This window comes from Fundulus heteroclitus, chromosome 20, assembly GCF_011125445.2.
Source record: "Fundulus heteroclitus isolate FHET01 chromosome 20, MU-UCD_Fhet_4.1, whole genome shotgun sequence".
NCBI lineage: Eukaryota > Metazoa > Chordata > Actinopteri > Cyprinodontiformes > Fundulidae > Fundulus > Fundulus heteroclitus.
This window is the reverse complement of record NC_046380.1, coordinates 21,734,578-21,761,603: the sequence shown is the minus strand read 5'-3', so window position 1 is coordinate 21,761,603 and position 27,026 is coordinate 21,734,578. Positions and strand designations below refer to the sequence as shown.

Genomic DNA, 27,026 nt, shown 5'->3' with positions numbered 1-27,026 from the left:
CTCTTATTTCATTTTAATGACCAAAATCACACCTTTTGAGTTACTAGAAATGCGCCTGTTACCATGATTTCATGTTGCATCGCTCCTATATTGCACCTTTATATAGGGGTGCCATATAAATCTGTTGCTTGGGCAACAGATTTACACATTCGCGTTCGTTGTCAACGCATCTTTATCTGTAACTTCTGGTTCAAAAGCCAAGCGATGCTGTCATTCAATCATCGATGTTTCAGTGTTTTCCACTGGTACCTTCCTCTTCCGATAGGTTAGTATCATTCTTTTTTTCAATGTGTGGTTTGAATATGTTGTGTTTTTTAATTTGTACATGTACTCAGTTAATGTTGATGTGTTTTTTTTATTTGTAGTTGTATTTACAGACTTGTTGATGTCGTTTACACTGTACAAACTATTTATTTATTTGCTCTCAGAACTATTCCTGAATGATTTTGATTTTTGACAGCGTGCTTACATGGGCCCCTCCTTTGGCTATTTTAAAAAAAATATCTTAGGAAAGCAGACTGGTGTCTGTCTCTACCTGCTCCAGTGTAAGATAAACATGGAGTTTTATGGCCCCCAGGAGGGGGAGTAGGCCAGAAGAGTTTCTTTGTTCGAACAAGATCACCCCTCCCTCCCTAGTTCAGCAGAAGTGGGCAGACACTGTAGTAAAAAGGAATGTCTTGGTAAAACTTACTTCTGACAGACTTCTCCGTTGCGCGGTGAAATCATCTTGATTGGTAATGTAAACTCTGTCTCCATATTTAATTTCTATGAATTAAATATGCATATTACAATGCTTTACCTCTGATCAATGCTTTCCTCATTTATTGCCAAATCTGGAACCGGGGTAAGATGGGTTTTCAATAGATATGTAGCAGCAGGCCGGTAAACCCATTCTTTAACACTATGCAGCCCGATATGCACTAAACTGTGATGTAGTGTTCTGATGTAGTGTTTCAACGAACATTCAAAGGCAACTCTAAAGAAATGGGTCACGTCAAACCTGGAACATCCAACAACAGTTGCACCTTTGGAGATTCTTCCAGTCATCTTGGCATTACAATTAGGCCCTTGTCAGTCCTACTTAAATCCTGCTACTCGTGCATATTGTTCTGCTATTAACACATTTGAGACTGAATTGTGTACTCGCTGCCAAACGTATCTCACCAGCTAATAGATGCAATGGTGAAGAAATAGTCAGTTTTGTTCACTTGTCAGTGGAGTGAACAAAAAACTTTATTTTTTTCACTATTGGGAATTTAATGAAGGTCTTCTTTTAACATCTCAAGTTTCCTTTGAATGGGTGGATGGCTGACATCAGCTCACAGATTGAATTGTCCTCGCCTTGTAGTTTCAAACTCAGTTCATTCATATCTGAAGTGATATCAGTTAAAAAGGCCACGTAGCCTACATGCTTCACATTTTCTAAAAGGTGAGAACATTTTGTGGCCTTCTGACTTTTTAGCTCTGCCAAAAAAATATGCAGCTTCCTCATTTCCTTTGCTGAGCCATCTCACAATATTGTGCAGCAAAACATCATCAGCAGTGGCATCAGCATGTTTGAGGAATTCCCTTTACATACGATGTTGGTATAGGATGAGGATGCTCTGATGAAATTAATCATTTTCATTATCTTCTACACCTCTGCATGCTCATCTCACAGGGATGCACAGAGATTAAACTCATCAATGACCCAACAGTACGCTTTGTGAGGACTGGGCGTCGATCAGTCTTGCAACAGCTCATTTTTCTCTTCCTATCACAGCAGGAGCTCCATCTGTGGTTGTTGAAACTTTGTTTTGGCGCTGTTCCTCTTTCTGATAACATCTCCTTAGATGTCTTCTGATCTTGCATTCGTCTGAAGGGGAGTTACACCCAGCAGATCTTCAAAAATACTTTCAGGAATGTGTTGAAACCTGACAAACTAATAGCTGAGTGTTGTCACACATGTCAGTGAACTCATCCACAGCCGAGCCATGGTAGCTCATGCAAGGCTTCAACCAGCTGGGCTAGCAGGTCCTGGGTCAGGATTTCACTTATTTTTGTGGCAGATAATGCTGACAGGAGTAGTTGCTTTACTTTAATGCAAAGCTATACTTTCTCTTTTCTTTTTTTCGTCATGCATGGTTCATGGTTTGTAAATAGTAAAATTATATTTTGTTTTGACCCGCTTTGTTCATGGTGGTCCATAATATAAATATCGTCGCTCTTCAGTTTTTTCTGTGCTCCCTCTGAGAAAAACCTTCTTGTTTCTCCTCGCCGATCACTCAAAAGCAGTGTGTTCATGTCAAACCTGTGCTCGAGTAAGCTAGGTTTGAATAAGTACCAGAGTAAATACTCCACAATTACTCATAATATGGCATACTCATGTAAAAACACAAAATATTCAAGTTAAACAGTGGAAAAAATAACAACCAAGTAGCTAAGGGATATGCAAGTGTACCATAGCATTTGAGAAACTGTATATGATTCATGATCCAATAATTCCAAGAAAACAAATAACAAATAATAGTAATACCAATAATCTTTGAATGAACTGTGAATGACTCTTAAGTGTTATTACATTATTTAATATTTTTTGTGAAAATAGCTGCACCTGAATCTGACAGAAAGTCTGTTTTCTAATCCTAGGTATTGTGGAATTAACTGATATCAGCACAACACCAACAACATCTACGAAGATCACAGGTTCATTGGACACAATGATGTCCATTCAGGGTAATGAAATATTTTTCAGAAAACTGTTATTGTGTTGCAATTTCGACTAAGATTTGAATCTCAGTATCCTGATATGTTGGCTTTCAGCAGGTTGCAGGAATAATTTATTTTAAAACAAATTCCCCTTTAAACAGTTCACTTTAACATCAATGGGGAATAAGATAAATTACTATATTAATAAATTTTACACAAGAATTTGTTGGGATTATTGATACAAAGACTCTCTGCTATGTATTTAAACCGAAGTTAGCCAATCTTTACACAAGTCTGTGTTGTACCCTTTGATAATTAACATGAAACCGGTTGCAAAATCGATTAGTGCTTGTTTTAGCATCTTTTGAGAGTTTGTTGTCTCATTTTTAATCAGAAACCAAATAATTGGTTGAATTATAAAGATTTTAAATCCAATTCCGCCAAGGGTATGAATAATTTTGGGCTTAACTGTATGGGTGATGAAGCCATTATTGTTGTTTCTATTGACGTACCTGGATTTGTAATCAAAACATTGTGACCCTACAGTGAAAGCTTACTTTTAGTTGTGTGTATTAACAAAAAAAAACAAAAACAAATTAATAATGAGAAAAAACATGGTTTTCATTTATTCTTAGCTATTTCATGTTTAACATATAAATAAACAACTGCAAATTAAGATTTTCACTAACAAACTCCCTTTTATTTCCTGAAAAGCATCAATAATGCCAACAATTGTCAAGATATGACAAGAATATCAGCAGTGGCCCAAAACATTGTGACTGATAAGTCTTTGTGTTTAGGAACGACAACGCTGACACAGGGAATGACCAGTGTTTCTACAGCTACCAAATCAGGTAGGGAAATCTACTCATACTTGATAATTAGTCATAACATTCAGACTATATTGTTTTTATTTTAGTGTTTGATCAAATCAAAGGAAAATAACTTTAGTAAATATAAAATCCTATTTTCAAATAATGACTTAATGTATCAATGGTAAAAAGCTAAGCTACAAGCCAACTGCAACTAAAAATAATATAATGGTATTTTCTGACTGTTGGATTATATTACACACACCAGTTTGAAATGTTGGTAAAGGCAAGAGTTTAACTGAATATGCTGCGTGGCATCAAATTACTTTTGTGCTTGTGTTATGGACTTTAAAGGCAGCACATTCACAGCTTTGCAGGGGTTTCCTCTCACTCTGAAGAAATTATTCGGTACTTTCATTTTAGATTTCAGCGTACAGTCAATCAACAGATGATCAGTTTTTCATCAAGTCAACACAATTTTCTGCTTCCCCGAAATTGTTATGTTTTACTAAAGATACATTTTAATCCATAACATCTCGCCAAAACCTACCAAAAACTTTTGTTTGGACATTATCTGAAAATCTGAAATTGGATGTGTAATTGAGAATGTTGCAGTTTGGACAAAATGAGAATAAACATGGTTTTAATTTTTTCTTAGCTATTTCATAACATATACATTAACAACTGCAAATTAAGATTTTCACTAACATCCTTTTATTATTATTATTTTCCTTTTATTTCCTTGAAAAGCATCAATAAGGCCAACAACTCTCAAGATATAACAAGAAAATTAGCAGTGGCCCGAAATAATGTGACTTATAAATCTTTGTGTTTAGGAACGACAAAGATGACACAGGGAATGACCAGTGTTTCTGTGGTTACCAAATCAGGTAGGGAAATCTACTTTTGCTTAATAATTAGTCATAACATTCAGACTATATTGTTTTTATTTTAGTGTTTGATCAACAAAAAGTAGTACAGCACTCTGAAGAAAAACAATACATGGTTTTTAAAATTATTCATTGATAAAAGTCCAATTAGTCTGCTGTGCAGTTCTATTTATCCCCAGATGCAAATAATCCTAAATAAAACTCAGTGCAACCAACTGCCTTTAGAAATAATCTAATTAGTAGTCAGAGTCCATATTTGTGTAATTTAAACTCTGTGTAAATCCAGCTGCTCCATGAAAGGTTAGAGGTGTGTTAGCCACACCAAGAACATCTAAGAAGACCACAGGTTCATTGGATACAATGATGTCCTTTCAGGGTAATGAAATATATTTCAGAAAACTGTTATTGTGTTGCAATTTCGACTAAGATTTAAATCTCAGCATCCTGATATGTTGGCTTTCAGAAGGTTACAGGAATAAATTGTGCATTTTAAAACAAATTCCCCTTTAAACAGTTCACTCTAACATCATGGGGACATGGGGAATAAGAGAAATTGCTTTATTACACAATTTTACTCAAGAATATGTTGGAATGAGTGAAACAAAGACTCTGCTACGTATTTACACAGAAGTCACTTTATCTTTACACAAGACTGTGTTGTACCCTTTGCAAAGATAATTAACATGAAACCGGTAGCAACATTTTATTTATGCTAAGAGTATCCAGCTGGGAAAGCTATATAATGAAACATTAATACAAGAATATTTTGGTTAAAATGTATGTCTGAGCTGATATTTTTATACCCTTGAATAGTTTTAAATTTATACTTTGTTTATTCACCAGTTAAGACTCCTCATTCACCTTTTGCCACCCGTGGTTCTTCTCTTCCCACCACTCTGAAATCAGAGGATTTAACAACAGGCACTGCATGTTCTACTGAAAAATCTGGTATTTGTTGTATTCATTAGTATTGCCTCTTTGCTTTATTGTGTAGTGGCCTCCAAAAATATAGTTAAACCCTAAATTATTCATATCCAGTGTGAGATAGCCTGGCCAAAGTGGCTGAAGAAGGCAGTAGGCAGATGATATCCAGTGCAGGAGGTGGTTTATTTACAACATAAATAGTGAAAAAACATTCAGAAAAATCCAAAAATAACTCAGAAGTTAACATGGCTCAAGAGATCATAACTAAACTTAAAACAAACAAAATGACCATCAAGTGCATTCAGCTACACTGACCTGGTTCTCTCCTCCCTCCTGAAGATCTCAATTTTTAGTCATAACAATAATAACAATAATTGGTCATAACATTCAGACTATATTGTTTTTATTTTAGTGTTTGATTACATCAAAGGAAAATAACTTTAGTAAATATAAAATACTATTTTAAAAATATTGACTTAATCTATCAATGAGAAAAAGCTAAGCTACAAGCCCGCTACAACTTAAAATAATATAAATAATAGTAACTTTTGACTGTTGCATGATATTACACGTACCAGTTTTGAAATTTTTTAAAAGGCAAGAGTTTAGCTGAATATACTGTGTGGCATCAAATTATTTTTGTGCTTGTGTTATGGACTTTAAAGCCAGCACATTCATCGCTTTGCAGTGGTTTCCTCTAACTCTGAAGAAATTATTCAGTACATTGGTGTCAGATTTCAAGGCACAGTCCTCGTGAATCAACAGATGATCAGTTTTTCATTAACAAGTCAACACAATTTTCTGCTTCCCCGAAATTATCATGTATTACTAAAGAAACATTTTAATCGATAACATGTCGTCCAACCGGACATTGGGATCATTGATAAGCAGCAGAGGACAGCCGTTGTGATCGATGTGGCCATGAGTGATGGAAACATCAGCAAAATAGAACAAGAGTAACTGGAGATAGAAAGATAGAGTCTGGAAGGTGAAGACAACTGTAGTGCCTGTGGTCATCAGAGCACTCGGGGCAGCAACCTCCACTCTGTAGAAGTGCCTCCACATGGCACTTTTTATAGTGCACTGCACTTTTAAGTAATTGGCACAATCAAAATTAAAGAATTGCGCACAATTAATTGAAAAAGATATTTGTTGGATATTTTAGGATTCTCAATTAGGTCCATTAGCAGTACATCCCCAGGCCTCTGGCCTGCAGAAACAACAATTATAAAAGTGCAATAATTTGTGGAATATGTGAATTTAGTAATATCTTTTAAGTGTTGGTGTGTAGTGTATGTGTTATGTTTTAAAAGCTTTTAGTGCTGTGCTATGTGTTGTTTTTACTTACAGTCTTCTCGTATCCAGGTGTCTGACCAGACACCTATTTGAAACTTCTGGGCTGGACCAAGAGTAAAGAAAGGGATATGGGAGTAGTTTATGGTTTTAGATATTTATAGTTATGGTATTTGGATTTAGGATTTTTCTATTTAGTTGGTTATTTTTACATGGTTTATTGGTGGGTTTTTATTGAGGAGTTTTACATTGGTTTTAATAGAGCTAATGTCATTGTACATCCCTAGTGGTTTTAATGGTTTTACCTAGTTAGGTTTGAACCCTTTAAACCATTTGAGTTGTTCTGCTGCTAGGAAACTATTGCTGCTATGCCTGCATGCACTTTATGTTGCAATTTTTGCACTTGCACTTGCATTTTGGATTATTTTTGGAGAAAATAAAAGAAAAAGGAGATTGAGGACCTCATAGCTAACTGGGTTCCATCATTTTCTTCGGTACACCATTGTTATTCCTACCGCTCGTTGCCTACCTGTCCACATTAAAAAAAAAATGAAACACATTCCTTTGTAGCTGCAGGTAGACCCTGGACAACAGCTCCTCATCCTAATGCTGAGATTCTTTTATGGAGCATTGAAGTAGGTCTGACTCTGGGTGGCATCTTTTGTGGGGCAACATTTCTCTTCAGTCTCTGCAGAACTGGTGAGAATGCAATGATTACATTTATTTCTTCACCAGTTTGTTTATCTACATGCTATAATTTCACCATTGTGGTTGAAAATATTTAAGGACTAATCAACTCATGACAACTTTCTAATGCAAGTAAGCTTGTTTAATGTTACTTCTGCTCTTTTTTTTTTTTTTTTTTTAAAGGGAAAAGGCATTCTAGGTGGTAAGAAATTACAGTTTTTTTAATTCAAAATGTGAAGATAGTGAAGATTTTCGGTCTGCTGTTTGCCTGCTTTACTCTATTAAAGATTATTTTCATCCTATCACTAAGGTCAAAAAGACCTTTAAATAAAATGTGTTAACTTAAAGAAGACTGTTTTGCTAAAATATCTTCTACTGCTATCCAATGTACTTTATTATCGCCGCAAGAGATGCTATAAGTGTCATGAAGCAGGTTACTTAAAAAGCTGTCAAAACTTTTTCTGCTTTGTTAAATAATAAATATACATCTGAGCTGTTGGTTTGATTTGGATGGACAGTTGGAAGTTATAATCAAATCTTCACAGCGACAACTCGTTTGAGAGTGAAAACCTTTCAAAGCTTTTCCCAGTGTGAGCAGCAGTGAACAGTTGAAAATGCAGTGGAATAAAATGTATCAATTCAGATTTTGCAGATTAAAGTTAATAAAGATTACTTAATTTATAGGCAAATTTTAGGCAATTTTTTTTTCAATTTACGTTTTTAAACATTAAATTGTGTTTTAGTTTCCTTGCAGGTGCTGAGATGTCTTTGGTGAGTTACTGATTATCTCTGTTTTTAGATCATTAAAATTTAGTGATTGTTCTGTCTTGGTTTAAAACTGTTCTCTGCTCTCTTTTATCTGTCATAATGCTAAATCATCTGTAGGCTGACTGTGATGAAACCTACACCACTGCTACCTATAATTGCAAAACTCATACTTGGTGAGTTCTTCTAGGCCTTTTTATTTATCCTAATTGGAGGTGGATTTGACTTTACTCAAGTTTTGGTTCAAAAAGACAGATCAGCTTTATGTCCACAAAGGAATTAATATGCCTTTTTACAGTTTTCCAACTGAGCAGCTTAGAAAGTGACAGTAGGACTGAAGTGTTCACACTTGACCTGATAAATTAAATAGTAAAAAAAGCAAATTTCAAAGACTCTTTCTGATCTCGTTCTTTCGGTCACGACCCAAAGCTCATGACCATAGATGAGGGTAGGAACATAGATTGTTGGGTAAATTGAGAGCGTTGCCTTTTGACTCAGCTCTCTCTTCACCACAACAGACCGATTCAGTGCCTGCTTCACTGGAGACGCTGCACCAATCCGCCTGTCGGTCTGTCGCTCTGTTTTTCCCTCATTCATGAACAAATCCCGAGATACTTAAACTCCTGCACTTTGGACAGGACATCTTCCTCAACCTGGAGAAGGCACTCTACCCTTTTCCAGTTCCATTGTTCAAACTAAACATTAACTAAAATAACCATTTTCCAACTAGAATGATGATGATAAATTATCCACTACTGAAAATTTATTTTGTTTCATTTTTCCAGAGTGATGATACATCAGCTGTGAGATATACAGCATGGAGCGCTCCAAAAACAAATGTATTTTTTAACATCTTTTTTCTGAACTGTTTTTCTCTCTGCTTTCATTTACTTGTTTGCTAGAATGCATCACATAATAAATATATCAAATAAAAATGAACATGTTGATTATGAATGTCTTTAGCTCTTTACAAACATCTTATTAGTCTTTAGCCAGAATGAGGCTATTTGAAAAAAAAATGTCAGTTAGTCTTCTTGCTATTTTTTTATGTTCATTTCTTCCAAATAAAATATATTACAAATATTTTAGCTCACTGCTGGTTCTAATTAGTTTCCTAAACACTTTATTAGTCTAACATAACCATAAATATGAACAAATCGACTACAACATAATGAATCTTTACTCATACACTTTCTCTCCTTGGGGGCAAACAATGCTTTTTGGATTTATTTATTTATAATCCTATTATCTCACCAAAACTTTGACTGTTTTTATTTTATATTCTTAGAGAATTCATTTGATGAAATGAGGTCGTTTCACAGGACTGTCCATATAACTGTCCACCAAATTGTGGATTACTTTCAGGTAAAACCTGTTCTGCTTAGTGGCAGGTTAAGATCATGGAAAATCTAACTACAGTGCTTTGCAAAAGCATTTATAATCACTTTAATTTTTGCATATCATGTTGTATTACCACAAACATCAATGCATTTTTTTGGGATGTTCTCTAGGAAATAATAAAGATGACTCATGGTTTTCAAAATGTTTAAGAAATAAAAGTCTTAAAAGTTTGTTGTGTATTTGTATTCATCTTGACTTTGTCAATATTTTGTATAAACAGCTTAGTATTAGTATTAATGTAGGCCTACTTAGTCTTAGACTTCTGTTTTTACTTTTCAGTATGTCAAGTATACATAACCATACTGTTAAGTGTATGAAGTATAGTTTAAAAAAAGTTAACTTACTGCCTCATTTAAAGTATGAAATAAGTAGACTTGTAGTACACTTGAATAAACTACGTTTTGCTAAGGGAAAGTCAAATTGGTCTCATCTGACCAGAGAAGGCTTTTTCTGCATGTTTACTGTGTTCCCTGCATTGACACAATCCATGCACACAGAAAATACTCATGACTTGCTTTGAACAGTGGCTTTCTTTCTGCCACTGTTTTATGAAGCCTAGACATGAAGAGTGCCCGACTCACCGACTCAATTCAATTTAATTCAATAACATTTTATTTATATAGCTCCAAGAGATAGCACATGTCATCTCAAGGTAATTCACAAAGCCAAATTTAACCAAATCATACAGATTGGTCAAAACGTTTGCTATCTAAAGAAACCCAGTAGATTGCATCAAGTCTTGACAAGCAGCATTCACTCCTCATGAAAGAGTGTAGAGCCACAGTGGACAGCCGTCTGCTTTGTCCATGGCTTTGCAGCAATCCCTCACACTGAGTATGCATGAAGCGACAGTGGAGAGGAAAACTCCGCTTTAAAAGGAAGAAAAAAAACTCAAGCAGATGTAGGCTCAGTGTGAACGGCCATCTGCCTTAATTGACTGGTTGTTAGAGAAGACAGAGCAGAGACACAAAACAACACATAAGCACACGTTGATCCAGGAAAACTTTCTATGTTAGAGAGGGAAATGGCAGATGATTTATGATGTGAAAGCTAACAGAATGCCAGACCACATGTACCCACTATGAAATGAAAAAAGACAGAGGGAACATGAAGTTTAAATTAAAATAACAACAAATTATGCAAAATGGGAGAACAGTAGGATAACACAGCAGAGTAAGAGAAATAGATAATTTCGTCCTCCAGCAGCCGAAGCCTTTAGCAGCATAGGCTACTACTATAGGCTTAGAGTGGCTTAGGTTAGCCTTTTTTTCTGGATTTAAAAGGCTAACCTAAGACACTCTAACTATAAGCTTTGTCTAAAGGAAAATTTTAAGCCTGGTCTCAAAAGTAGGAAGGGTGTCTGTTTCATGGACTAAAACTGGGAGTTGGATGGAAGACTCTAGAAACCACCAGTAAACCTGCAGTCTGAGATCAAAGTGCTCTGTTAGGAACATATGGGGTAATAAGATCTCTGATATATGATGGAGCTTTTTTTAAGGGCTTTATGTGTGAGAAGGAGAATTTTAAATTATAATCTGGATTTGAAAGGAACCAATTAAGGGAAGCTAAAATTGAAGAAATACGATCTCTCATTTTAATTTTCATCAAAACATTTGCAGCTGTGGTTTAGGTCCGCTGCAGGCTGTGAACTGCATTATGTGAGCTTCCTGATAATAATTACAATTAGGATTACAAATTACAATAGTCCAGCCGGGCTGCACCGTGGAACAGTGGGTAGCGCTGTAGCCTTGCAGCAAGAAGGTCCTGGGTCTTTCTGCATGGAGTTTGCATGTTCTTCCTGTGCATGCGTGGGTTCTCTTCGGGTATTCCAGCTTCCTCCCACAGTCCAAAACATGACTGTTAGGTAATTGGCCTCTCTAAATTCCCTTAGGTGTGAGTGTGCGTGGATGGTTGTTTGTCCTGTCTGTCTCTGTGTTGTCCTGCGACAGACTGGCAACCTGTCCAGGGTGTACCCCGCCTCTCGCCCGTTGAATGCTGGAGATAGGCACCAGCAACCCCTGCGACCCCATGAGGGACAAAGCATGATGGAAAAATGGATGGAAAAAGTCCAGCCTTGAAGTAATAAATGCATGGATTAGTTTTTCAGCATCACCCCTGGACAGAATATTTCTAGTGTTGCCAATATTCCGGAGATGAAAAAAGGAAACCCAAGCAATCTGTTTCATATTGGATTTAAATTACATGTCCTGGTTAAAAATTAATCCCATGCTGTCTGATAATTTGACCAATTGGAAGCATATATATATTGTAAAGAGAATTGGCCCAAGGACTGAACCCTGTGGTACTCCACAACTGACCCTAGAGTTTGAATAAGATTTATTAGTAACATCAACAAACTGGAATCTGTCAGACAAATAAGATTTATACCAGCCTAATGCTTTCCCCTTAATCCCTACAGTATGTTCAAGTCCTTATAGGAGAGTATTGGGACCAACTGTATCAAATGCAGAACTGAGATCTAACAGAACAAGTATAGACACAAGTCCATTATCTGAGGCCATGAGAATATCATTTGTGACCTTTCACCAAAGCTGTTTCAGTACTATGATGAGCTCTGAAGCCTGACTGAAAATATTCAAACTAGTAATTACACTGTAAGTGTTCACATACTTGATTAGCGACTATTTCTTGAATAATTTTAGATAAGAATGGAAGGCTAGATATAAGTCTGAAATGTATTAAGAGGCAACTATCTGCTGTTCTTTCAACAACGTGGAGGCCGGCCTTCAATTCTGACACCCTCACCTCCAAAACTACAGAGAGAGTCTGGAACACCAAATCACAATCCACATCACACATCTTAACAACAGAACACAGAAGGAGATGCAATACGCCGCACCCAATTGCATCTGTCAGCTCAATCAAGTCAGATAACCTTCTTAACCACTGACCCTCATCGTGTGTGTGACAGTAGGGCAACATTGCCCCACCCGAGCAGTAGATTTTTGCAGCTCCTCCAGAGTTATCATGAGTCTCTTTGCTGCTTCTCTGAGTGCTGCCACTCCTATCTGTCCGGTCAGTAGAAATACACCAGTGCCCTGACCGGACATCTGCTCCGATATTGACTAATTAGCTGGATCGAATATCAGATGAGTGATGCTGATCCAGTCATTTATTTATTTTTAATGAATATCATACACAGCAATACAGTTAAAACGATCTAGTCATGTCTATTCTATGTTTGAGTGGCGGTTATGCAGAGCACACACAGCAGCTAGCAATGAGCAAACACAGAGCAACATGGAGCAAGAGCCAGACAGAGCCAAGTCTGCTATTTGGAAACATTTCAAACTTGATACGGCAACAAGTCTGACTGCAACATGCAGCGTCAGCAACGCATAAGTTGTGAGGGGGTCAAAAGGTTGGTAAATTCAACACCACAAACTTTAATAAGCACCTCCAAAAGCACCATGCTAAAGAACATGCAGAACTTTTTTAAACAATGTTTATTTCAAGCCTGATAACTTCACTCACATGGCAAGTTACGTATATGGTTTATTCATTCAACAGTAGTATCAGATCGGTATCATATCGGCCGATACACTTAGCCCAGGTATCGGATTGGATCGGAAAAAACTGAGTCGGTGCATCTCTGCCTGTCAGTATAGATGGATAGCCATGGCTTTGTGGGTAAGCAGTACTTTTTCCATTTTCAGATAACAGAGAAATGCTCTCTCAGATGTTCAAAACTTTATCCCTGACGTTTCTGCTGTGTTCTTTGGTCTTCATGATGCTGATTGTCTATTAGTGATTTTTACAAAAAAAGAAAAGAAAAAAACACTCTGAATTTAAAATGAGATCATATCACACACAGGTGAACTCTATTTACCCAGTAGTTGACTTCTGAAAGCAAGTGGTTAATGTTACATTAAGTCCCAAAATTATTCATACCACTGGTGGATTTGATCAAGAACTTTGTTTCTGAAGAGACAGCCACCTCTCAAATATGATGAGGTAAAAAAAAGAGCATGCCATCTGTGAAATCTGTGCCACACTCAGTAATAATAGGAAAAGCTTTGTCATTACAGCAACCAACCCTTCTTATAATTACTATTGAGGTTCTTACATATTTCTTCTGTGTCATAATTGAGATTTTTGTTTATTTTTGTTTGGACTTTTCTGAACTGATTAGGTTCCACTCCCCTCAGCCATCAGCCACCAGTCACCCACCAGCCACCGCTCTGCATCTGATCAGCTCCACCTGCTGCACTAATTAGAGTCAACTCTCCTCACCTGTTCCCCTGCCTACATATACCTGCCTCTTTCATCCTCTTTCTGCCAGAATGTCTCATCTTAACCAGTTGTGTGCAAGTGTTTGTTTTCCATTGTCTTCTTTTCGCCCGGCCTGACTTTTCATTGGACCTGCTCTCGCCCTGCCCGCTCTAGTCTATTTCACTTCTGCTTGTGTGCTCCGCCTGGTGGAGGTCACTTCTGGATTCTTTATGCTGTGCTCTGCATCGCTGGGAACTATTTGCTACTTCAGGTCAAGTCTGCATCACCCCACAGCTTCTGGTCAGTTCCTGTTTGTGTCTGGTTCAACCTGCAGCATCTGTTCAAGTCTGGTTCTGCCTGCCTCGTCAACCACTACTCATCTTTTCAATAAACTTTCTAAATGTAATTCTGTCGTCTGGCTTGAATATCGAGTTCCGAGAACTCTACCCTTAACACTCTGGTATTTTGATGATTTATCTTAGGTGATGAGCTCCAAAGATTACTTCAGACTTAAATCTTTGTCTGCAAATAGTTTTGTGCTCAACCTTTTTTAAACTTGTGGATGAGATAATCAACACAGCCTTAAAAAGATACAAGCAGTTGCATGCAGCAGAATCAAATGACCCATTTTCTCCGCCTGCACCTCTGTGTGGGTTAAAGTGGAGGCTAATTGTAACAAAACATGCACAACCACAATGTTAACATGGATGATTATTGTTTCTCTGTTACACCCACAGGTGCAAAGATTCACATGCTAACTTTGAAGAAGAAGACGAAGCAAACCGTGCATATTAGAAACAAACAATGTGTAGAGGAAAACCTAGCCCCCTGTACATTTAATCTTAATAAAACATATACTTGAGGATATTTCTAACATGAACAAGTTGTGGGCTGTAACTATGAGTTTCGTTTTGATACTTTGTGGTTTTCCTGTAAATACTCAACAGAACAAGACATCAACTGTCTTGCAGTCAGATAATCATATTCTCTGAAAGGTTGTGAGCAGTTTATGTCTGTCTTCACCAAGATGGGACGCTTATTTTTTCTCATCCTTTTGGGTAGGTTTATTTATCTACATGCTTTATATCATTGATGTGAATTCTTATTGAAAAAAACACAGAGAACCACCAGGCTTGTTCTCACTGCTGCAGTTTGAAAGTAAAAATATTTACTCAAATTACTGTTTTTAATTTTGACTTGAAAATGCATCACTTAATCAGAGGTCTATAGATATTTTTTTTCTTGATGTAGACAGAAAAGGATTGTATTAAACTGGCTGATATTTTTCCAACAGGTTCTTTCTATGAGGCTCAAGTAAAAGGTCAGTTTTTGCTGCTTCCTGTGTCCAGCTTTGATTATCACTGTGTTTTTATTACCATCTGCTATTAAAGTGACACGATGTCTTGAACAAGATTTAGTAAAAATGCATTTCCTTTTATTTACAGATTAAAAATAACTTCTTGTCAGCAATTTTAATGTAATTTTTTATAATTTTAATGCAACAATGTATTTGATCTCTTTCTCTATTTCAGCTCTTCGTCAGGCTAAACTGACAGTGAATTCATCAAAAATCACCGAAACAGACTCCATCACATTCAGCTGTCAGGCTCCAGCTCGTGTTTCTGAGCATAAATGTAATTTCTATGTGAATAGAGGAACTCAAAGATCTTTTTCCTGTGTGAAAACATTTACAGGAACTGAGCTGCTGAGAATGACAACGCAAAGTTCATCCTCAGTGGTTGAAGTGAGATGTTATTACATCGTAAAATATGGATCTGTAGATTCTCCATCTCCTCACAGTGATATATCCTACATTACTATAAGTAAGTGACTATTTCATGCTTGGAAAAGCTTAAGTTAATTTTAATTAATAAAAATGTTTTAAAATTTAACATTAAAAATCAAACGTTTTGAACTCTGCTTCACAAGTCTTTTTCACTACCATAACATGTAACATTTTTTTGCTTTTGTTTGTTCCACACTTCATTTCATAGGTCTAAAACCACAAATGAATGTAAACTATTTGAAGGGGCAGTATGCAGTCGTCACCTGTTTACTGCCTGGATCTGTGAAAGACGATACAACATGTAATCTGTACTTTGGAGAATCAAGTCATCCAGTCAAAACAGCAACCATTCGGAAGGAGAAGAGCTCCAGAACCAATCAGTGGTTCTGCTGGATTGATATTCCTGATGATGAATTATTGAAGCATCTACGTTTAGTTCAACAGAAGCAGATCAGCTGTGATTACAGTTTGGAAAGTGACGGGAAACATTTGTCACCTCGTAGTGATCCATACAGCTTCACTGGTAAGTAAGACATAACAGAATCTCTCTCTCTCTCTCTCTCTCTCTCTCTCTCTCTCTCTCTCTCTCTCTCTCTCTCTCTCTCTCTCTCTCTCTCTCTCTCTCTCTCTCTCTTTTTATTTTATTTTATTTTATTATTTTTTTTGTGTGTGTGTGTGTGAAGGCAAGATGTAAACAGATTATTACTCCAGTGGTGCAGAAGTTAGGCTTCGACAATCTCAGTCGTTTGTGTCCTTGGGTAAGACACTTTACCCGAATGGCCTGCTGGCAGTGGTCAGAGGGTCCGGTGGAAGCATTGTATGGCAGCGTCGTCTCTGTCAGTCTTTCCCAGGGCAGCTGTGGCTACTAACATAGCTCACCGCCATCAGGGTGTGAATGTGCGTATCGCTGGGTGAATGACTGACTGTAGTGTTAAGTGTTTTGGGATCGTCAGATTTGATAAAACACTATACAAATATAAGCCATTTCAGAAGCTAGAAGCTATGATTAAGGGTATTTGGATGGAGCCCAAGTCCCCATCTCAAATTTACGGTGGCCCTGAAGTGCAAACAACATCAACAAATCTCTAAAACACTAAAAAAACACAACATACTGAGAATTTTTTTTTTCCGAAACACAATATCTTGAAAAACACAACATGAAACAAATAAAGATAAAAATAACACAACAAAATAGTGATATACACAATAACATAATGAAAACACAACATATAAAACATTTTCAAACCCACAACAACATCTTAAAAAACACATTAACCATTCAGAGGAGGTTGGTACCAAAGGAAAACATCAGACGTTGCTGATAGGACGAGTTTTCAACCAGAAGTTACTCTGCCTGTGTTTAGTTTTTGAAAACATGAATGTAAAGGTGCATTCACACCGAACACAAATCCGGCCACAATGTCGCTACTTTTGCTGACATATTGCCGGTATAGTTCATATGGCAGGCAACGGCAATTGCACAGCGGGCAACAAGCCAAAAATACTATAGTTCAATGTTGCTGTCTAGTGATGCTTTCACTTATCTGCCACTCCAGTCTCCCATTCACTTTTCTCCAGGCTTGGTCCTTTCTGGAGTTGTCTCGGTAGTAATAATTGTTTGAATCATACAACTCAGGCTGACCGCCACTATCAGCTTGTCTTCCATATCGAATGAAAACCGTTTAGTCCCTGTCGCAGGCCCCCTGTGGCAACCGATTGGTTGTTGCATTGTGACAAGACACACAGGTTCAGCTATTTCTCTCCTGCTACTGTGGCTTAGCATCATGTTGCTCTTATTTCATTTTAATTACCAAAATCACACCTTTTGAGTTACTGGAAATGCGCCTGTTACCATGCTTTTGCATCGCATTGCTCCTATGTTGCACCTTTATGTAGGGGTGTCATATAAATCTAAAGCCAAGCGATGCTGTCATTCAATCATCGATGTTTCAGTGTTTTCCACTGGTACCTTCCTCTTCCGATAGGTTAATATCATTCTGTTTTTCACTGTGTGGTTTGAATATGTTGTGTTTTTTAATTTGTACATGTACTTAGTTAATGTTGATGTGTTTTTTTTAATTTGTAGTTGTATTTACAGACTATTTGATGTGGTTTACACTGTACAAACTAGTTTTTTTGCTCTTAGAACCATTCCTGAATGATTTTGATTTTTGACAGTGTGCTCACATGGGCCCCTCCTCACTAGTCTTTGGCTATGCAGCCCGATATGCACTAAACTGTGATGTAGTGTTCTGATATATTTTTTAACATAACCTTTGGATTAAGAGGAAGCAGGAGTACACAAACATCACTTTAATATAAGTGTATTGTCAAAGACTACTCAGGTAGAACCCCAGATTTTATCCAGCTCATTGGAGAGATCTTTAATTGCATGAAGAAATCAAACAGACACCATCTGAACATTCATTATCTCTCAAAGAATGACATTCAAACAGGGATATATATGGAGGATTTTAAACAATTGTTGTGTCTGTGAAACATTTTCAGAAATCATAGGCCAACCATGTCATCATTCCCAGAAATCATAACAGTTATCTTCATGGTCAAAGCAAACTAAAGGGAGCATATAACACATTCATTCTTTGAAAGCTTTCAAAAAACTTCACTTCCTTTCTCCCACAAACCACAGTTAACATCTTAAGCCATTTGAGCTACAGTAACTCATATGTTTGATCCTTCCTTGTTCCCTAGGATATTTGAACCTTGAATCTGTCATTGATTCACCATTGTTACTTTCTCCAATTTTAAGGCAAGGCATGTTTTTTTGTAAAGCACATTTCAGCCATAAGACAATTCAAAGTGCTGCCATGAACATAAGCAATATTAACACACAGCGGAAAATATGTTGTAGTTACATAATAGTGGCAGGTCAAGAAAAACTGGACTACAAAGTTGATCTAAAGATGTTTCAGTGAACATTCAAAGTCAACTCTAAATAAATGGGTCACATCAAGCCTGGAACACCCAACAACAGTTGCACCTTTGGAAATTCTTCCAGTCATCTTGGCATTACAATTAGGCCCTTGTCAGTCCTACTTAAATCCTGCTACTTGTGCATATTGTTCTGCTTTTAACACATTTGAGGCTGAAATGTTTACAGCTGCCTAACTGGCATATTTTACCAGCTAATAGATGCAAGAATGAAGAAATGGTTTTGTTCACCTCACTTGTCAGTGGTTATTGTCGTGTTTAGCCCCTTTTCTACCAGCCCTACACGATTTCACCCACCCCTCTCATAAAACATGTTGTTTCACTACTGGGAATTAGATGAAGGTCTTCTTTTAACATCTCAAGTTTCCTTTGAATGGGTGGATGGCTGACATCAGCTCACAGATTTAATTGTCCTGACCTTGTAGTTTCAAAACTCAGTTCATTCATATCTGAAGTGATATCAGTTAAAAAGGTCACATTGCTCATGTGCTTCTCATTTTCTAAAAGGTGAGAACATTTTGTGGCCTTCTGACTTATTAGCTCTGCCAAAAAAATATGCAGCTTTCTCACTGTCTTTGCTGAACCATCTCACAATATTGTGCAGCAAAACATCATCAGCAGTGGCATCAGCATCTTTGAGGAATTCCCTTTACATACGATGTTGGTATAGGATGAGGATGCTCTGATGAAATGAATAATTTTCATTATCTTCTACACCTCTGCATCCTCATCTCACAGGGATGCACAGAGATTAAACTCATCAATGACCCAACAGTACGCTATGTGAGGACTGGGCGTTGATCAGTCTTGCAACAGCTCATTTTTCTCTTCCTATCACAGCAGGAGCTCCATCTGTGGTTGTTGAAACTTTGTTTTGGCTCTGTTCCTCTTTCTGATAACATCTCCTTAGATGTCTTCTGATCTTGTATTCGTGTGAAGGGGAGTGACACCCAGCATATCTTCACAGAATACTTTCAGGCCTGTGTTGAAACCTGACAAACTAATAGCTGAGTGTTGTCACACATGTCAGTGAACTTATCTACAGCCAAGCCATGGTAGCTCATGCAAGGCTTCAACCAGCTGGGCTAGCAGGTCCTGGGTCAGGATTTCACTTATTTTTGTGGCAGATAATGCTGACAGGAGTAGTTACTTTACTTTAATGCAAAGTTATCTTTTCTCTTTTCTTTTTGTCTTCAGGCGTGTTTCATGGTTTGTAAATAGTAAAATTATATTTTGGTTTGAGCCACTTTGTTTATGGTGGTCCTTAATATTAATGTCGTTGCTCTTCAGTCTTTTCTGTGCTTCCTCTGAGAAAAACCTTCTTGTTTCTCCTCGCCCCTCGGCTAATCACTGAAAAGCAATGTGTTCATGTCAAACCTCTGCTCGAGTAAGCTAGGTGTGAATAAGTACCAGAGTAAATACTGCACAATTACTCATAATATGGCATACTCATGTAAAAACACAAAATATTCAAGTTAAACAGTGGAAAAACAACAACCTATTTAGAGAATATGGGATAATATGCATGATAGCCAGCAGCATTTTAAAGTAGCTAAGGCATGTGCAAGTGTACCATAGTATCTGAGAAACTGTAAAGGATTTGTGATGCAATAATCCCAATAAAACAAATAACAATTAATAGTAATACAAACAATCTTTAAATGAACTGTAAATGACTTAAATGTAATTACATTATTTAATATTTTTACTGAAAATAGCTGCACCTTAATCTGACAGAAAATCTGTTTTCTAATCCTAGGTATTGTGGAATTAACTGATATCAGCACAACACCAACAACATCTACGAAGATCATAGGTTCATTGGACACAATGATGTCTATTCAGGGTAATGAAATATATTTCAGAAAACTGTTATTGTGTTGCAATTTTGACTAAGATTTGATTCTCAGTATCCTGATATGTTGGCTTTTAGCAGCTTGCAGGAATAAACTGTGTATTTTAAAACAAATTCCCCCTTAAACAGTTCACTCTAACATCAATGGGGAATAAGATAAATTACTATTTTACAAAACTTTACACAAGAATTGTGTAAAATTTGAAACCGGTTGCGAAATCGATTAGTGCTAAGAGTATCCAGCTAGGAAAGCTATATAATGAAACATTGATACAAAAATTTTGGTTGAAATGTCTGTCTGAGCTGATTTATTTATTTATTTATTTTTTACTGAATTTATCTTTTTTATACCCTTTGTTGTGGCCATTTATGATCAATTTTGTGGATTGTAATTTCTACAAATTTAGTTTTCTTCATTGGGTAGTTGGAATATATTTAAGTTAATTTAGAACCAAAATTTGTAATTAATTTTTATATTTGAAAATGTTTAGATTACGTTGTTAATTGTTAGACCCTTCCATTAATTTGAGTAATTAAGAACACACCGGGTGCTTGGTGCAGAGCATTTTGTTTGGTAAATGTCTGGTGTGGACGGGAGGTTTTGGTAAATGATTTTTTTGACCACTTTTAGAGCTTCAAACAGCAAATTGAGATTATTTTTCGTTTTCAACAAGTTGCAAGACATTTTTTACTCATTATTTTGTCCATATTTTTTCAAGAAATAAATCACATATTTTTACAAATCAATGAAGTCGGAAGTGCGCGCAAATCAAACCACCTGTTACCACCAACGGCCTATGTTGAAATTTTGGTTTTATTAAGGCCGCGACAACCTTAAATAGTTTTAAATTTATACTTTGTTTATTCACCAGTTAAGACTCCTCATTCACCTTTTGCCACCCGTGGTTCTTCTCTCCCCATGTTCTACTGAGAAATCTGGTATTTGTGGTATTCTTTAGTATTGCCTCTTGGCTTTATTGTGTAGTGGCCTCCAAATATATAGTTAAGCCCTAAATTATTCATATCCAGTGTGAAATAGAAGAAATCATTTTTTGTTTTATAATAAAAGATCAATTTCTTTCTGAATTAATAGTCCTTTTACATTGTTTTAGCATCTTATGAAAGTTTGTTGTCTTATTTTTAATCAGAAACCCAATAATTGGTTGAATGATAAAGATTTTAAATCCAATTCTGCCAATGGTATGAATAATTTTAGGCTTAACTGTATGGGTGATGAAGCCATTATTGTTGTTTCTATTGACATACCTGGATTTGTAATCAAAACATTGTCACATTACAGTGAAAGCTTACTTTTAGTTGTGTGTATTAACAAAAAAAATAATAAATGAATAATGAGAATAAACATGGTTTTCATTTATTCTTAGCTATTTCATGTTTAACATATAAATAAACAACTACAAATTAAGATTTTCACTAACAAACTCCCTTTTATTTCCTGAAAAGCATCAATAATGCCAACAACTGTCAAGATATGACAAGAATATCAGCAGTGGCCCAAAACATTGTGACTGATAAGTCTTTGTGTTTAGGAACGACAACGCTGACACAGGGAATGACCAGTGTTTCTACAGCTACCAAATCAGGTAGGGAAATCTACTCATACTTGATAATTAGTCATAACAATCAGACTACATTGTTTTTTTTTTGTGTTTGATCAAATCAAAGGAAAATAACTTTAGTAAATATAAAATCCTATTTTCAAATAATGACTTAATGTATCAATGGTAAAAAGCTAACAAGCCAACTGCAACTAAAAATAATATAATGGTATTTTCTGACTGTTGGATTATATTACACACACCAGTTTGAAGTGTTGTTAAAGGCAAGAGTTTAACTGAATATACTGCGTGACATCAAATTACTTTTGTGCTTGTGTTATGGACTTTAAAGGCAGCACATTCACAGCTTTGCAGGGGTTTCCTCTCAGTCTGAAGAAATTATTCGGTACTTTCATTTTAGATTTCAGGGCACAGTCAATCAACAGATGATCAGTTTTTCATCAAGTCAACACAATTTTCTGCTTCCCCGAAATTATTACGTTTTACTAAAGAAACATTTTAATCCACAACATCTCGCCAAAACCTACCAAAATCTTTTGTTTGGACATTATCTGAAAATCTGCTATTGGATGTGTAATTGAGACTGTTGCAGTTTGGAAAAAATGAGAATAAACATGGTTTTAATTTTTTCTTAGCTATTTCATGTGTAACATATACATATACAACAACTGCAAATTAAGATTTTCATTAACATCCTTTTATTATTATTATCTTCCTTTTATTTCCTGAAAAGCATCAATAATGCCAACAACTCTCAAGATATGACAAGAAAATCAGCAGTGGCCCAAAATATTGTGACTTATAAATCTTTATACTTAGGAAAGACAAAGCTGACACAGGGAATGACCAGTACTTCTGTGGTTACCAAATCAGGTAGGGTAATCTACTACTGCTTAATAATTAGTCATAACATTCAGACTATATTGTTTTTATTTTAGTGTTTGATCAGCAAAAAGTAGTACAGAACTCTGAATAAAAACAATACATGGTTTTTAAAATTATTCATTGATAAAAGTCCATTTAGTCTGCTGTGCAGTTACATTTATCCCCAGATATGCAACTAATCCTAAATAAAACTCAGTGCAACCAACTGCCTTTAGAAATAATCTAATTAGTAGTCAGAGTCCATATTTGTGTAATTTAAACTCTGTGTAAATCCAGCTGCTCCATGAAAGTTTAGAGGTGTATTAGAGGAACATCAGTGAACAAACAGCATCATAGAGACCAAAGATCACAGCAGACAGGTTTAGAGATAATGGTGATGTATGAAAGCAGCACCCAAGTTGGCATTAACTCTGAATGATCAATACTAGTTTGTTTGTTGATAATGTAAGGCATCATGCATTTATTTGTATAGCACATTTCAGTAACAAGACAATTCAAAGTGCTGTACATGAACAGAGTATAAGAAAATTAAACATTACAGAGGAAAGCACGTTGCTGTGAACATAAGGCAGTTGTGTCCAAACTTTTTCTTACATGCTACATTATCCTGAAGTCAAAAGTTCTTGCATGGCAGAAAAGTAGCTGCTTAACAATGAGCGAGTATATGTGTAATATTTAAAATGCTGCAGCAAGAGTTCTGATGAAAATCAACAAGAGAGATCATATTTATCCAATTTTAGTTTCCCTTCATTGGCTTCCTGTTAAATCAAGAATAGAATTTAAAATTCTTCTTCTAACGTATAAAGCCCTTAATAATCAAGCTCCATCATATATCAGAGCTCTGATTACCCCGTATATTCCTAACAGAGCACTTCGCTCTCAGACTGCAGGTCTGCTGGTGGTTCCTAGAGTCTCTAAAAGTAGAATGGGAGGCAGATCCTTTAGCTATCAGGCTCCTCTCCTGTGGAACCAACTCCCAGTTTTGGTCCGTGAAGCAGACACCCCGTCTACTTTTAAGACTAATCCTAAAACTTTCCTTTTTGACAAAGCTTATAGTTAGAGTGGCTCATGTTACCCTGAGCTACCTCTATAGTTATGCTGCTATAGGCTTAGGCTACTGGAGGACACCAGGGTCTATTTTTTTCACACTGCTGAGTTATCCTAATGTTCTCCCATTTTGCATTATTTGTTTATTATTTGAATGTATATAGTCTACAGGCTGTAGACTATATATGCCATGCTGTTAAAGGTAACAACATGTTTTGCACAAGGTTTAAATTGAGAAGCAGACAAGAAAATCTTCCATTACAATAGAAACAACATTGCTGCCATCTGCTGGGCATTTCTGTGATACTGAGGAATTAAAAAGGGGGACATTCCTTAAGTTCTACTATAATTAAACCTCCCTATGAGGGTGGAGAACTCAGTTAAACTGAACTCAAAGGTTATTAAAAATGTCTGATGGGACAGGGTTGTGAGGAAAGACTTAATTCTGCAAAATCAATGTCATATGTCAGCACAAGTATGAAGGCAAGATTGTCGGTTTATGCATATTTTGAGCAAAATCAGTTGAATCTAGGGTAATATTAAAGGATACATTAAGGTTATCGCATTCAGTGTCAACATGAATGTTAAAATCTCCCACTACACTGACCTTGTGATTAACACTAAATCAGATCAGAAGACTGAGAACTGATCTAAAAACTGAGCGTAAGGGCCTGGTGGACGATATAAAACAAGAAAGACAAGAGGTTTTACTGCTTTGCAGTTTGGATGAGGGAAACTAAGGGTTAAATGTTCAAAAGAAATATAGTTATTAATTGGCCTGGGACTATTTAATAAATCAGACTGAAAGATGGTTGCTATGCCTCTTCCTCGTTCCGTAGTTCTGGGAATGTGGAAATTTAAATAATTAGAGGGAGTTAACTCATAGTACTATAACATAGTACTCTTGCAGCCAGGTTTCTGTGAAACAAAATAAATCAATCTGATTTTCAGAAATCAATTAATCAACTAATAGAGTCTTTAGATGGAGAGGCCTTACATTTTATAAACCTCATTTAATTGTTTTATTTTTTGGTTGAAGTAGAGTCGCATTGATTTTTTTTTTATGTGATTTTTGTGATTTGCTCCTTCCAGATCAGTTTTTTTATTTATTTAATTTTGGCCATGGGAAAGACACTGTCTCAATGGGGTAATGGCTGAGTAACAGTACAGAAGCTGTAGAGTGGTGTGTTAAACTACAGCTCTGCTTCCCAGTCTGGACCCTGGGTTATCAGCATTTTGAAGAGCTAATAAATCTGGTCAGATTCCTAGAATGAAGAGCTGCACCATCCAAAATGGGATGGATGCCGTTTCTCCGGATCCAAGCAGGTTTTCCCCAGAAAGTTTGCCAATTATCAATGTCCGACAATGTTTTAACAAACACCGAAGCCACATTAACTTTAGTGACCTCCAATTGGCTAAACTGGGTGTCATTACCGCCAGCCTGAATAACAATCTTACTGTATTTATGCTTATCCTTAGCCAGCAGTGTCAAGTAGGGTTTGATGTCGCCCGTTCTGGCCCCTGGAAGGCGTTTGACTATAGTCCCTGGTGTCTCTAATGCCACATTTCTGACTATGGAGCTGCCAGTTACCATAGTCTGCTTCTCAGCGGGTGTGTCGCTGAGTGGGGAAAATCTGTTAGAAATGCAGTCAATGTAAGTCTTTGTGTGTGAAACTTCTGGATTTGAAGACGGAAATAAAACCTAATTATGAGATCAAACAAAATATAAAATAAATTTAGTAATCCTACTGATTTAATGTCAGGAAATAAAACTTTCATATTTATACAAATGTTAACAGTTTTTAAACAAAGTTGCAAAAAGAGTAAGAGACATCTTTTCTGAAAATGTCAACATAAATCAGATTATCTACTGTATCTTTCCTTATTTGTTTCGTATCATCTCTGTTTTAGTGTCAAATGTCACTTCCGTTACGTCTTCAAACAAAACAGAAGGCAAAAATACAAGTGAGACTCTTATTTTACCATTAGCAGCAAGACTGTCTATTTGTTTTATTTTTGTTATTTATTGTAAAATGACATTCAGACTCTTTCAAAGTTCAGTTTAAACCATAAACACTTCGAATCTCAAAAGGAAGGATTTTGTACTGAAGGTTTCTGAATGCTTCTGCTGTATGCATCCTTCTACAAAACAACATGAACAGCGCTATCTTCCATTGTTTATTTCTTTTCAAATTGCATCAATAATTTACATACATTTTGTATTTTTATATGTGAAATGTCCTAATAATGTAAAAAAAAAAAAAAAAGAACAAAAAAACGTAGAAAACAGATTTTTTTGAGATTTGAAGTCTGATGCATCAAAATGACTGTTGCAGAAACAGACAGCCATTGTGGTGAGAAAGCCAAAGTTTAAAACTGATTTGTGATCCCTAAAACAGAAATGTGGAAGTCGATGTTGGCAGCAGCTGCGGGTGGAGGACTGATTGTGGTCTTCATTCTGGTGATGTCAGTATGTCTCAGAGCCAAAAGAAGGACTGGTGTGAAAAATGGTAACTTATATCTTTATCAAAGAACATCCAGTTAACAAAGAGCCTGAATTTATTAATACATATAAAATATAACCTTGCACAGCTACAGTAACATTTTGCAGGTATAATATGTTTAATCAGAGTTTAGGGATAGGATGTTAGTAGTTTGCAGAAGTAATCTTAAAATATCAAAGAACTGTGCATACATGGCAGACATATGTATTTTTAGATTGCTGCTGTTACAGAGCTGCCACTGAACACACACTGTTTTGGTTAATATATTGTGGTTCACCCCATAAAATAAAAAAAGAAAGTAGTGAGTTGTGAATTGAAGTGAGTTGAAGTACAACTGTAAGTAAAGCTCTCTTACTCAATCTACTTTTTATTTGTTCAGAAAAGGGATTGCACATGAGGTAAGACATTCTATTTTTGTTCTTTTATCAAACTCAGGTTTTGAGAAATGAAGTCTTATGGACAGCTGGACATGAGCAGGGTATGATTTATTTAAAAGGCGACCTACTATGAAAAATTACTTTCACATTTTTGTATTTCCATTTGGGTCTATTGTGGTAGCTGGTCATGCTGTTGAAAGACCGCAGAGTATTGGCTGCCTTTACAAAACAAGAAACAAAAGAGTAGAGTGCAAGCTTGTCACCCCCAATGGGGAGCTGTCCTGTGATATTATGGTATGTGTGAATTTGTTAATTTTGTTCTGATTGGGCTGATCTTTGACCCTGAG

General features: G+C 36.3%; 1 protein-coding gene and 1 long non-coding RNA gene across 2 annotated transcripts; both read left to right on the top strand.

The window, feature by feature from the left end:
* Positions 1-703: 703 nt before the first annotated feature.
* LOC105927104 lies at positions 704-26,308 on the top strand (the record flags this gene model as incomplete). Its single annotated transcript, XM_036124755.1, is given in 7 exon segments — positions 704-734; positions 2,629-2,715; positions 3,489-3,542; positions 4,337-4,390; positions 22,686-22,739; positions 25,710-25,763; positions 26,198-26,308. Coding segments are annotated over 6 exon segments (343 nt in total), but the record flags the coding sequence as incomplete, so codon positions are not given.
* On the top strand, positions 6,834-9,601 carry LOC110368609. Its single transcript, XR_002428229.2, has 5 exons — positions 6,834-7,306; positions 7,478-7,496; positions 8,038-8,065; positions 8,180-8,235; positions 8,845-9,601. It is a non-coding gene; the product is annotated as an uncharacterized LOC110368609 (long non-coding RNA).
* Positions 26,309-27,026: the final 718 nt, after the last annotated feature.